Raw genomic sequence first — 13,271 nt, forward strand, 5'->3', positions numbered from 1 at the left:
ATATGTGGAGGCACTTTGAACATTTTACAGGCAAAACAGTTGAATACAGATACAGTTTTTAAAGCAAGTCCTTTCCTGTTATATGCTTGGGGGGGGGGGGGGGGTAAATGTGTGACTACATACATTGAGTCATTCCATTAACTTTTTGTGGAAAGTCAACAGTCACTTCCTTTCCTACTTGTGGTTATTTGATGTCTATAATGTTGGATGTTTTTTTGTTACTTTTCTTTATGAAATTTTGTATATTTAGATTTTATCTCTAATGAGGATTTTAAGTATAATTAATAAAATGTATTACTGCTTGCTATCTAACATTGTTACTTTGTGTTTTTTTTTCCTTAGTTTTTCAAAATGATGTAAAGAAAGCGATATGTTCAGGACATAAACTGTAAGACAAAGACAAAGAAAGGTGTCGCATGATAGACATTCTGTGACTTCTGGAACACTTAAAATCTGTAACTGGTTAGCGCTTGTGGCTCGTCTCAGTGTACTCCATGGACAAACTACGGCTTTACAGGGATACGGATATTTTGAGGGCATACCAGGTAAACGGTTCCCTTTATTGATCAAAGGGTAGTAACCATGAATTAATTGCACTTAGTTATTTTTTTGATCTTAGAACGAAATGAGAGCGTATACATATTGACTACAGATCATTGACAAAGCGTTTGCTGCTAAGCATAGATTCCACAGCTCCATACATCTTCGTAGGACGGTGGTATTGATATCCAGAATTTTCTTTCAATGTATAGCCATTTTGTGTTATCCGTTCTAAGCTACACCGCTAGTCCGTTAAAAAAAGACAAGCCCAAATACGTTTAACCTCCTAACCTGTTTTACTGTCATATTGGGCTTTCTGTTTGTTGTATACATGCACGCAGACGCTCGGCGCAAAGCTAAATCTATTAAATGTTACCAGTAGACGCAGCCCTCGTCCTCTTACGATGACAGGTCGTGACGCGGTCCGTGAGAGGGACCAATCGCAATTTTCGTGGATTAGCCCGTGTTTATAAAGCCACAGGGTGACAATGTGCCCGCGCTTCGCGTAGAGTTTGACAGGCGCTCGGCTGGCATTAGCACCTCTAGGCAGGTGATACTCACGTCAAGCCGCTTTCGACGGGGAGATCGCAATAAGCCACCACATAATCTCTCAAGTCCAACTGAATAAAAAGTGAACGGGGGGGGAAAGCTCATTGTTAAGTCCGAACGATGGACCGATCCAAACAGAAGCAACTTAACCAAAGCGAGATGCAAGCGGCCAACGCGAACGATAGTTCTGTAAACGGACATTTTGAAGGGATGGTGAAAATGACGAACCGGACCGGTGGTTCCCAAGGGGTGCCCGGCGAGACGAGTTCACAGCCGTCCTCGGTGATGGAAAGCTGGAAAGAGGAGCGCACTCGAAGTATTGAAGATAACGAGATGAGCTTGCCCAGTCTCGCAGCTGCTTACACCACGATTCTTAGAGGTCTCGGAGAAGATCCCCAAAGACAAGGACTCCTCAAAACTCCGTGGAGAGCTGCCACTGCCATGCAGTTCTTCACGAAGGGCTATCAGGAGAAAATCATTGGTAAGTTCTGGGAAAACACGTCTGCACTGGTCCATCATAAATTAAGCACCAAGTAGCTACGTTTTGATGAACATCTCTTGTAATTATATTTCAGAGCACACACTGAACTTCAGGCGAAAGGCAGCCCTCCTGGATGTCACGTCTGTGCAAAAAGACATTGTTAGTTGAGAGACGGTACACCTCGATCAGGTGCACGCTAACAGACTTGTACGTGTCATGTCAGGTTACATTCGAGTAACCCAAATCACAGAATTCACTTTAGCTAACTTTAAATGATAAACCGATAGAGTATAGTGGACTGCAGTTTGCTGCCGGTCAAAAGGAAAAGCTGAAAAGGAAATAAAAGAACAGAATGCTTTCATTAGTGGAAGAGGAAAAAAATGTTGGCCACAACAATAAAAAATGCAAGATGTTAAAAAAATCCACGTACAAAAACTGAAGACACTAATACTGAAACAACGAACGACCAAATTCAGACAAACGTGTACAACTAAAACATAATATATAATCGTGTCCATGTCTAGTGATTGTAGCAGCTTATTCAATGGTAGGTGATGTAAAATATGATCCAGGGGGAACAACGTTTTCTCACAAATTGAGTGTTAATTAAAAAATTAATTAAAACATTTTTGATTTCATTTTTTATATCATTTTTGATATCCAATAACTTAGAAGCCCTTAACCAATTTAATATTTCATATACATAACACATATACCTATGTACTGAATTTGAACATTCTCAGTGTCATAATTTATATATAAGTATAAAAATTATATATAAGTATATATTATATATAAGTATTATATAAGCATTTAACCAGTTGGATGAAACATGTCCACTACATGCATGCAACATGTACATTTAAAGCAGAAGACCTATTTGCCGTTATCATACTAAACATATTTTATTGACTCAGACAATTTCACCCTTGAATATTAAAAAGTTTTCAGTTCCTTTCCAATTTTTTAACTCATTGGTACAGACCTAGCTGGTGAGTGCTAATTCTTTAAGAAATGGGCACATTTTGTTTCATAGTTTGTTGTAGTTCTGCCTGTTGTCTGAAATGAACTGGCAAAACACACAACACACCTTCATATACAAAGCACTCAACAAGCATTCATTAGCAAATAATTGCATAATTACTTCTGTGGAATGTGGCCTTTTGGTATGTCATCTAATATATCACCTCTCATGCTCACACAGTCTGAAACCTGAACATTGTGTTTCCACAGGTAATAAAGATTAGTGCGTGCATCTGTCTTGAGTTCTTCATGGTCTGTGCCATTGAGCTGAAAAATGGTGCAGCCCATCCCTGGCTGTAGTCTAAGTGGTGGAGTGAGGGAGCTGCCCCTCAGTACTTTGCCCCATCCCCCTCCAATACCACATCTGGAGCTGGTTTGGGGGGGGGGGTGTTTTGTGGCCTCAGTCGATGCAGAAGGAATGTTTTCTTGTGTTGTCCTTTACTGAAAACACATGCATCTAGAGGTGCTAGAGAATGTTCAGTTTTGCAAGATGCCGTTTTATGCACGTGCTGCTGCTGCCTTGGCCAGGGTGTTGGTGTGAGGGGAAAGCGTGCTGTCGGAATGGCTTTTGAATAGCAGGTCTTTATAGGAAAATGAGACTGTCTTTGTATGAGGTACTTCTTCACACTGGTGTTGCCATGTGCTCCCATTGGCATTGCCAGTTTGCAAGCGCTGATGTTTGATTTGACGTGACGTTTGTTCTTGTGTGTGTAAATGTGTGAGCATGCATGCTTCCCTGTGTTTGCACAATCATGCGTGCATGAGAATTTGTTTTAGGGCATGTATATGAGCTGGTGACTCATCGATAAATGCTAGGGGCAAAGGGACTTGTGGGCATACAGGAAGTGACTCCTCGGGTCTCTGTGGACCTTTCTGATGTCTGAAATGCACGCATTCACTATGCGCTCCTGTCAGTCCCAATATATGTGCATTCAGACATTTTCCATACATGCGCCCTATCACTTCTGATAAATGACATTAAGGAAAGGGCATTTATTTCATAAAAATAGAAACGATAATCAGTTTGAGGTTCAATTTATGACAGAGACTCAGGTCCAACCCAGAAGTTTCATTGTTTGAGACTCTTGTTCTCTCTTCTCTCTGACAGTGGTTATTTATCCTCTGCAACATCTAATCAGAAAGTGTCTTTGATTGTAGAATTTATGATTGCACATGATCATGCATGCAATATATGACTATAATATAACTGTATGATAAACCTCTTTCCTACCATCAATTTGCCATGAAAGGGCAAATTTGGCAAATATATTCGAATCATTACCTCATAGTCACTGGATCTATGTACCCAATTTAGGTACTGCTTTCACAAATAATAGTCTAATCTCCCCTCCACAGCTTTTTTTAAGACTTTACCAACCGCAAGGAACAGAGAACTCACCACCCCCAATGACGTTAGACGGACTCTCTTTGACACTCTAACAATTTGTAGGGTTTCCATAGCAACCCATTGTTTTTTGTGTGTGTATGTTTGTGTGTGCGTGACGAGTGGTGGTTGTGGTAGCCAGGCTTATAGATGACCCAGGGCGATGTTGATTTGATTCCCTGTTCCCTTTATTACGTTGCCCTGTCAGGTGTGGACCAAGTGGCTGGTTGAATTGTTTGTCAAGGAGCAGACGGGTGACAGTGACAGTCTTTGAACAGCTGCTGTCCTGGGTTTGGCAAACCATGCAGACCTGAGGCTCAATTCATCAGTGGCACTTAACTGGAACTGCCCACGTGCGGAACAGGAGAGTCGCTGAAAGCCCCTCGCCTGCGTTTGGAGAGGCCTGGGCCTAGTTTATAACTCAGTTCTGTACAGCTTTCTGTCTTCAGATTATAACTTAAGCCAAATACTATACTAGTAGCAAAAAGTTGTAGTTGTTGCAGTGTTCCACAAGACATTATCTGTATATTCAGAGAGTGCAACTCTTGCAATGACTTCTAGTTAAAGAATACATTAAACAAACCATCGTCCATACGGACTTTGACCTATTTGGCTATTTGACACTACCGCTTGTAGACGTAGGTAGGCGGAATATTTTGACAAACCCATGTTGTCACATTGCTTTAATTTGCATATGTTCTTTGAACATTGTTAGAACCGTTTATAAACACCATCATGTGGTTGTAATGAAATCCGGAAGAAACAAAATAATCACACGAAGCAAACAGAGAGGCTATTTGACTGAAATCTTGTTCCTTCTCGAAACGCTTATGATCCTTCAGCTCCACAGTTATGGAATATTTATTTGTTTCGCAGATGCTTATCAATTTTCTGGAACAAATAAGGTTATCTTTAGATGCGTTTGATTTGATTGATGGAGATAGTCATGCTTCACGGCAGCCTGCTTTCAGGACATTATCCTGCCCTTTCACTCCTCTGCTCAGCCGGTGCCCCGATGCCCAACAATGGCCGTGACACACGGCTCTGCAGGGCCACACGGCAGCAAGTCGGAGAGCGCGCTCACTCGCGTTTCCACGGAAATTTCGTCTGCGGCGAGATAGGCAGTCAGGAAATTAAAAACCACGAGAGAGAAAGGGGACGGCGTCGTCATAAACAGATAAAACGGGTTTATTTGAGCGACGATATGAGCGAGGAGAAGAAAATAAAATAAAATAAAAACAGGAAGAGCGGACGGGGCTGAAATGTAATTAGCCTGGCACCTGGCGCTCGGGCTGGGAAGGGGAGCGGAGGAGATGACGATGTCGCCGTGTTGCCGGTCTGCGTGGCCGCTTAAAAACGGCGGATTAACCTTACGCCCGAGCTAAGACCTGAAGAAGATCTCTCTCTCTCTCTCTTTCTTTCAGATGTGCTAAATGACGCCATTTTTGACGAAGACCATGACGAGATGGTAATCGTGAAGGACATTGACATGTTCTCCATGTGTGAGCATCACCTGGTTCCCATCTTTGGCAGGGTAAGAATGGGCACCTGGTCCTTATCACATCCATGAATCGCACCTCTTGCATGAAAGGCAGTTTCAGTCTTCATGGGCCAGTGCCCCCAGGGCTCCTACCTTTGAATGAGTAACGGGGTTAGCCCTGTGATAGGATAGTATCATGTGAATTTACAGCCTTTACCAATGCACCCCTCAAACTAAAGTTTTCCTGCAAAAAAAAAAAAAAGACAAAACAAAACAAACAAACAAAAAAAACATTTGTGACAGCCATAATGGTCACATAGCACTAGGAATTTTGGGGTGGTCTGTGGGTTGGTCTGTAATGTTAATGACAGATTCTTAACATAGCAGGGTAGAAATGGTCAAGCAATGGGACAGAAAGTGCAGGAAGCTGGGCAAGGGAGACTAGAGAAGAGAGATGGTGACAGTGGGGGTGCTGTGGAAGGCTGTTTTTAAGAGGAAACAATTCAACATTTTATACCATTGAAACTTTGTGAATATGTTAATTTCATTACAGCAGGTAAACTCCAGTTTGATCAATACATTTTATGAATCCCTTTGAAGCTTCACCACTTTGGTGTCACCAAGGCAGTGATCATTACCTTGACATTACCCAACGTGTGACCATTATATGACTTGATTAGCTACATCACAATAAAATTAGTCTAGAATATAATAGAATTAGCAGAATGCAAATGAATGCCATTTGTCTCAGGCTAATCGTTTGCATATAGAATGTTAAGTGCTTCACACTTGTTTGGCACACAGCGCTAAATCTGAAGAATCTCCCACACAGCGTTGATGAGAAATGATGGGTTAGTAAAGGAGAGAACCATGTAGAAGATTGCGATAAGGACGGTTCTGTAACACGCCTCTGACTAGGAACGTCTGTAATTAAACATGCTCTAGAGAAGTGGCAGCAGTCCAGATTAGCTAAAACCCCCGTTACTTTGATTCAAACGAAACAATGCCTTGTCTTAATTTTCAGGTCTGACATTTGGTCGCCTCCTCCCACACCCACTCCCCTGCACGTGTTTGCCATTTAAGACAAAGGGGGCAGTAATCAATCTCTTTCATGGAGCAAATGGCTGTGATGATAGCGCACACCATTGATCAAGCCAGCAGAAAAAAGGTTTTTTTCTGTAATTTTGTTTGTCAGCCGCTGTCAGGAGCTTGCTGTTTCCGTTCCTTCCTGCTGATAGCTCCCTGTCGTCACCGGCGCATCCCTTATCCGCACTCATCTATTTACCTTGCATCTCGCAGCTCCGGGAACAAGATAATGACTCACCCATTTCTCCAAAGAGCCATGCTTTTTTTTATTTTCATCTGTCCCTCACTTCTGTATCCCCCTGGTCTGTAATAACACAGAAACCTCTTAGTGTCTGTCATTGCTACTGTCCCAAGGAGACACACGCCGAACGCTGTCACACTCCTGCTTTGAGAATTCAGCCGTGCATCTCTCCAGTCCTTTGCGGAGGAGTTGATTTTCTCTTCATTTCTACCTCCACCACGGCAGTTGTGCACAAACGGCGTTCCGGTTCCTCATCCTTTCTGAGAGCGACAGCAACATTGGGGTGCAGCTTTGCTCAATTCTGAAATGTTTGCTGTAAGAAAACTCAAAATTCAGATTCAGGAATGGCAGCTATTTTTAACGCGGTGCGGTGCGTAGGCCAGACAAGGATGGTTCAGTGGCTCATCGCCTGGTCTGCGAAAGCAAGGCAGCGGAAGCAGAGAAACAGAGGAGAAGGATATTTGCACGCGGCTGCCCTTTCTCTTAGCCTGTTTCATCAAATTGTTGCTGACATTTGAATAGAGAGGGAGAGTGGTTGCTGTGGTGGGGGTGGGGGGGGTTGTTGGGGGTGGTGGGGGGGTGGGGTTGGGGGGAGGCTGTGCTGCAAGGCAGGCGGTCAGCCTCTCACTGCTCAGTAGGCACGGAGCACTTACCAGCTGGTGCATGAGCCTCTCCACGTCCAGCTGCCTTTCATTTGTAAATTCCCTCTAGGAGATGAGCGACTGGCCCCCCCGCCCCCCAACCACCACCACCACTGTGACGTGCACCTTTCTGCAGATTACAGCTTGAGATTGCCTTTGATTCACACTCTCACTGGAATACTGGCAAACATACCATTAGGCAAATTTGTTATATGAATGACAGATGACGAATGATGGCATATTTATAAATGTACATAAAGCGATGGCCAGACGTCTGAATCTATCACCCGTGTGAAGTTTTCTTGCCCAGAGATCTAACGGAGAGTGTGCTGATTCTTACATCCTGAGAGTAGGAAGATATGGCCCTTTTCCCACAAGGAGCTACACATCATTCTCCCTTTCCAGAATAAGGGAGGGCTGACCATGCCCCTTGAACATCTTTTCATTTTTTCCAGGTCTCAGTCGGATATTTGCCCAACAGAAAGGTGATAGGTGTCAGCAAGATGGCCAGGTAAATGTGGCTGTGGCCCCTACCTGCCCCCCTCCCCCCCCACCACCCTCTAAATGCAACCAGCGCTAACCTCCGTGCCCCCGCTGTGTTAGACAAGTAGCCGAAAACCGAGCTTCCAGCCTCCAATGCATCCGTTCAGATGGAACCATAAAGTCCCTCCCAGTTTGCGCCATGTCTGCCACATTACATCTGCCTCACGCTTTATATAATGACTGGAGGTTACCAAGGAGACCTGAGGAGGAAGTCAGACAGGGCATCTGAGAGGCATCCTTACCACTCCAGACCGGCACGCTTATGTTTCCATTTTGAGACTGCATTCAGGGTGGACGGAAATAGCTACAGTCACATGACTGATGTAGGAAGTAGACCAGTGCTTGTTCGGACTTCTGCTCAGCGCCATCCAGGCTCAGACTCCCTGCTCTCTGCTCCTCAAGCTTTTAAATGCTGCCCATCATTGACCAGTGCAGAGCTTGTTAGATGCCACTAAATACATTTTTAGAAAATGTATCCAGCAGTTTGCCCTCCTCTGCTTTCACCATGTCACCCTGTCAAGTAGTGCATAGGCTTTAACTTACACGGCACAATGGTGTGCACATCTTATCCCTGCCAAAACGTGCTGAAACGGCTTCGTCCCATGGATTTGAATCTGTAAAAGCTAGGTTCAGATGTTGCCATATTCTCCTGCATCTCCTCAGCTGTCTTCAGCCTTCAGTCTGCTTCAGGTTGCCAGGCTGACTGAAACACAGTTTAGTTTTTTTCTTTATTCACCCTCCATTGTGTATGTGACTGTGTTTGTCCAGCCGTGTTCTCTATTCTATCTGAGGCATGATTACACACTAAACGAGATTTATAAAAATACTACCTAATGATTATGCAGAGGCCTCAAGCTTTGTCTGTGTCCTTCAGTCTCCATCGGTGCTCTTGCTGTTCGTATCAACCAAAAGAGCACATTGCATTTAACATTACATTAACAATGTAACAATACATGCATGCATGTAACAGTACATGTTATGGTACACTGATGCTGCATCCATTGGGTTTTTAATATTGTTGCCAGACGAGTGTGTTTTGAATCAGTACTGAATTTTAGTGTGTTAACTGCTAGTTGTGTCCCTTTTGAAAATGTCCCTTCTTAAACATTTAGTTTGTGTCAGCTTGAATTGGTCTATGATCGCCATTCAAGACTGAATGTTGTCTGAAGTGCTGATTAAAAAAAACAGCTTTTTTGTGAACTACAGGCCCTGATTCACAATGATCCAGTGTATGATGATCCATGATTATGACGTTTACACAAATGGCACCAGTCATTGTTTTACTACAAGATCCCGATTTACGGTGAAGAGAGAGAGACTGGGGAGTGAAAATGAAAGTTTTGAAATGAAAGGAAAAGTGGTTTAAAAAAGATTGTGAGGATAATGATTTTTCCCTAGTGGGGGGTTTTTTGTGTTGTCTTGCTTATTTTAGATTTTTGTTTTCAAATGAAAACTGAAAATAGTATTAGATAGCTAGCTAGCGGTGTAGCTAGCTAGATGATACTATTTTTAAATTAAAATGAGGGAAATATATTTCAGGATTTGTTTTGTTATTACTTACTTGTAGATATTATGAGTTACAGTTTAATGCTGCCTGTACTTGCAGTTGGCTGCAAAGACCAGATGTTGCAAGTGGGTGCAATTCAGGACAGACAGACAGGGAAAGCACAGTGTAATAAGGTGCACTGGAGGGTTTGTGATGATGTAACCTGACAAGAAAATTAGTATGGAGAAGTGGAAGATAAGGAGGAAAATGCAAAATTCAATGTTTTTTAAATTCAAAAAGGCAAAGTTTGGGAACTCAGTGTGCGGCTGTATGATATTATATCCAAGTCTTCACTATAGCTGTATGTATTCAGAGGTAAGTAGTATCATCTTTACAGTTCCTTAGGCTTCTTGTCATCAGCTCCCCCCTGTCTCTTCTGTCTTCCACAGGTGCATATAGGCTACCTGCCCAACAAGAGAGTGCTGGGGCTCAGCAAACTGGCTAGGTAAGTACAGCTCCAGAGGTGTTACAGAAATCAACCCAGTCCTATATTATGTGGCAGTGCCTCTCAAGCCCAGCCCAGCTTAGGAAAAACCAATCAATTGTGAAAGAAAAAAACAGGCCAAATTTATCAATGTGCTGAACTGATCAGTGTAAATTGTTCTCAGAACATACCAGTCAAGAGAAGCGTAGTTGTCAAATAATGCTGTTCCTGATCATCTGGAAGTGATTTGACCAACCAAAGATAAGGAACATTGTTTTGAAGACATAACCTAAAAGTGAAATATAGGTCCTGGGTCCAGGTAGAGAAAAGAAAATAGTGGAGGGCCAGTGTTTCCACAGAGTAATTATAAATGTATACATGTCCTGTTATATTGTTATCTGGTTACTTCATCATGGACAAAGAGTCAAAACCCTTGGCTGAGTTTTCCCTTGTGCAAATTTTGATTTCATTTGTAATTATGGCCATCCAATGTGTATTTATTGAAAATCTCCTTAAAATCTGTAACCCGGTAATACAGAGTTAAGACGCTGCCCATATCATATGATGAAATCCTCTTTTCTCAAGGATACCAAGGATCTAGTAGGGATAGGCTACAGATAAAACATCCAAATGTATGTCAGATATCAAGCTTCTTTCTCCTTGCTATTAAAGTGCTGCTAAAGGCTGGAAGATGGGTCACGTGTAGAAATGTATGACAAAGTAAGAATTTTATCAGACCTGATGTGTACTGTGGCATTTTGTTCTAGCTGCATGTACCCCTAAAATGCAAACATAATATGTGCATAGTGGATAATGATTCTGCTCCCAATCAATCAAATTGCAGATGGGATTGAGCAAGACATTTAAGTGAAGACAACTTTGCAAAGTTGCTTTTCAACACTGGGGGGAAGCCCTGCCTCACATGTTCCCTGTTACACGAATGCTTTGGTCAATGCTGTATGCACTAAAGAATGCACTAGCCTGCTAAGAGGGTTTTATGCAGCTGTATGTATAAAGAATACACTAGTCGATGAAGGGGTCTTACACATTTTGTGCCCTGTGGTCATTTTTTCTGGACCCTGTTTGGGTGGTGTCATCTAAATGGGCAGCTATAGTAAGTGACTCTAAGCAGATTACACACGATGTGCAAGTGACAGAGGACACTGATCCTGTCTGACCTTAATACTTGGCTTAGCCAATTCCAGCAATGAAGATACAATACCTGAAATCCCCTGCGCAAAGACGTATATCCTTACATGATGAGAGTGATCTCTCAAAGTCACTGTGAACCCAAACGCAATTGTGCGGCTGAAATAACTCTGCCTTCGCGATGTCTAAAAAGCAGACAGCGGACGAAGCAGATACCTCTGTGAGTGACACCGCTCGTCACTGTTAACAAGTGTGCAATTTTGTCCTCCAAAAAGGAGAGGAGTGTTTTTATCGCAGCGAGCTTGAAGTCCTCTCCCTTTTGAAGCTGGCCCTAAGCTGCAAATGCCTCTGAGGAAAAACGAGGAAATTGGACCACTTTGAGGAGAAAGGGGATAAATTAACCTCTGAGAAAAATGTTTTTTAAAAAACATTAAAATAGTCTCTGATCTTCTTGTTCTGTGACATTTACTGACTGGTGAGCAGAACTGACCCCTTATAGCCAGGGCTGGGCAAGAGATGGCTGTGTTCACTGCGAGCCGATCTGCTTTGAAAAGAGTAAGGGGGGGGGGGGGTCACAGTCGCTGACGATTCCGGTACGAACACTGAGCGGTCCGCTGTTTGCTGACATTGAGCAGCCTTTGATCTGTTATGCAGAGTTATTACCTCAGAATACCACGGCCTCCAGGAGATAATGGAGTTTTCAGTGCATTCTGCCAGCTCTGTGCAGCGTCACCCCTCAGCTTGTTCCCGCATTGTGGTGCGGTGGGGTGGCAGTTTTCCTCAAAACCGTCTCACCTGCGTTTACAATCACTTCTGTCCCTTGCTAAGTAGGAGTGCTTTAATCTGTACTTTTCTCAATAAGCCCCTTTGTACCTAATTTAAATCCTGACGCTTGCATTTTCCGAAGTAATGAAGTGCTGTTTTTCTTTTTTTTTACAGGATTGTTGAAATTTACAGCAGGCGATTACAAGGTAATTTTTCCACCTCACTGTTTTATAATAAAAAACCCACAAATATGCTATGACAGCATCACATTAAATGTAATTAAATGACATGCATATCTAAATATTTGAATACCCACAAAATAACCTCCAAAGGTTTTGGTACAGAATGTACATTTTTAGGTAAGATTGCTTGCACTTAACATTGTTTTTAAGTATCAGTATAGAAAGGGCTGAGGACTGTCTTCTGCATCTGTATGTCTGTCTCCAGTCCAGGAGCGGTTGACCAAGCAAATTGCTGTTGCCATCACTGAGGCTTTGCAACCTGCTGGTGTTGGAGTTGTCATAGAAGCCACGTATGTCTTTTTCTCTTCTGCAAACTCTTTCAAAAAAGTACTTTCAGCTGACAGACTAACAGTTTTCAATGTCAGCTATTACTCCAGTGCTAGACATATTGATTACTTTTTGATTTTGTTTATAGATCTTTCACAAAGCCCTGAACCTGTTGACAGCTTGCTTGTTACAGGGGTAATCCAAACCAGGTCTTTTGGAACCCACAGTTTGAGGCCGTGTGTTTTTGGAGTGTCCAGCAGTTAAGATCCTCTGCCCTCTCCCTGTTCCGCAGTCACATGTGTATGGTTATGAGAGGGGTGCAAAAGATGAACAGCAAGACGGTGACCAGCACCATGCTGGGCGTGTTCCGGGAGGACCCCAAGACACGGGACGAGTTTCTCACCCTCATCAGAAGCTGAGAGGACCCGCTGTGGGACGCCCTTTCCTCTCTGCAGCCGGCATTCTGCCTAACCTGTCTCTCTTGGTGTTAATCTTAATTTGAGGCATTATTGTCATGTCATATATGTGTGTCCCACCCCCCCCCCCCCGCACCCCCATCCCCACCCCCTAACTCCTTGTATCCCATCAACAATATTGTTTCTTTGTTATTGTGTGCGTGTGTGTGTGCACATGCGTGTGCGTAGGTGTGCATGTGTGTGCGTGCATGTCAGTGTAATGGTGGTGCTGTGAGTTCAGTGATTAAGTACGATCAACTGAGTACTGGGTACCCTACCGTGCTGGAAAATCAGTGAGGAGTAGCTTCAGGAGTATAAGTAACTAGCTATGTAAATTCATAGTCGATAAAAAGCACACTTTTAAGTATATTAACTGTGTACACCTTTATTTTTGTGTTACAAATTCAAGACTATTTCATCTGCATTTACAATGATGCGGCCAGTTTTGGGCCTGG

General features: G+C 43.0%; 1 protein-coding gene across 1 annotated transcript; it reads left to right on the forward strand.

The window, feature by feature from the left end:
- The first annotated feature begins 1,050 nt into the window (after positions 1–1,050).
- Positions 1,051–12,901, forward strand: gch1 (GTP cyclohydrolase 1). The gene is made up of 6 exons (XM_036542793.1): positions 1,051–1,570; positions 5,402–5,511; positions 9,904–9,959; positions 12,027–12,058; positions 12,300–12,384; positions 12,654–12,901. Exons 1-6 carry the CDS (start codon positions 1,210–1,212, stop codon positions 12,778–12,780), a joined length of 771 nt encoding a protein of 256 aa, XP_036398686.1. The 5' UTR covers positions 1,051–1,209; the 3' UTR covers positions 12,781–12,901.
- The last annotated feature ends 370 nt before the right edge of the window (positions 12,902–13,271 follow it).

Source organism: Megalops cyprinoides, chromosome 12 (assembly GCF_013368585.1).
Source record: "Megalops cyprinoides isolate fMegCyp1 chromosome 12, fMegCyp1.pri, whole genome shotgun sequence".
NCBI lineage: Eukaryota > Metazoa > Chordata > Actinopteri > Elopiformes > Megalopidae > Megalops > Megalops cyprinoides.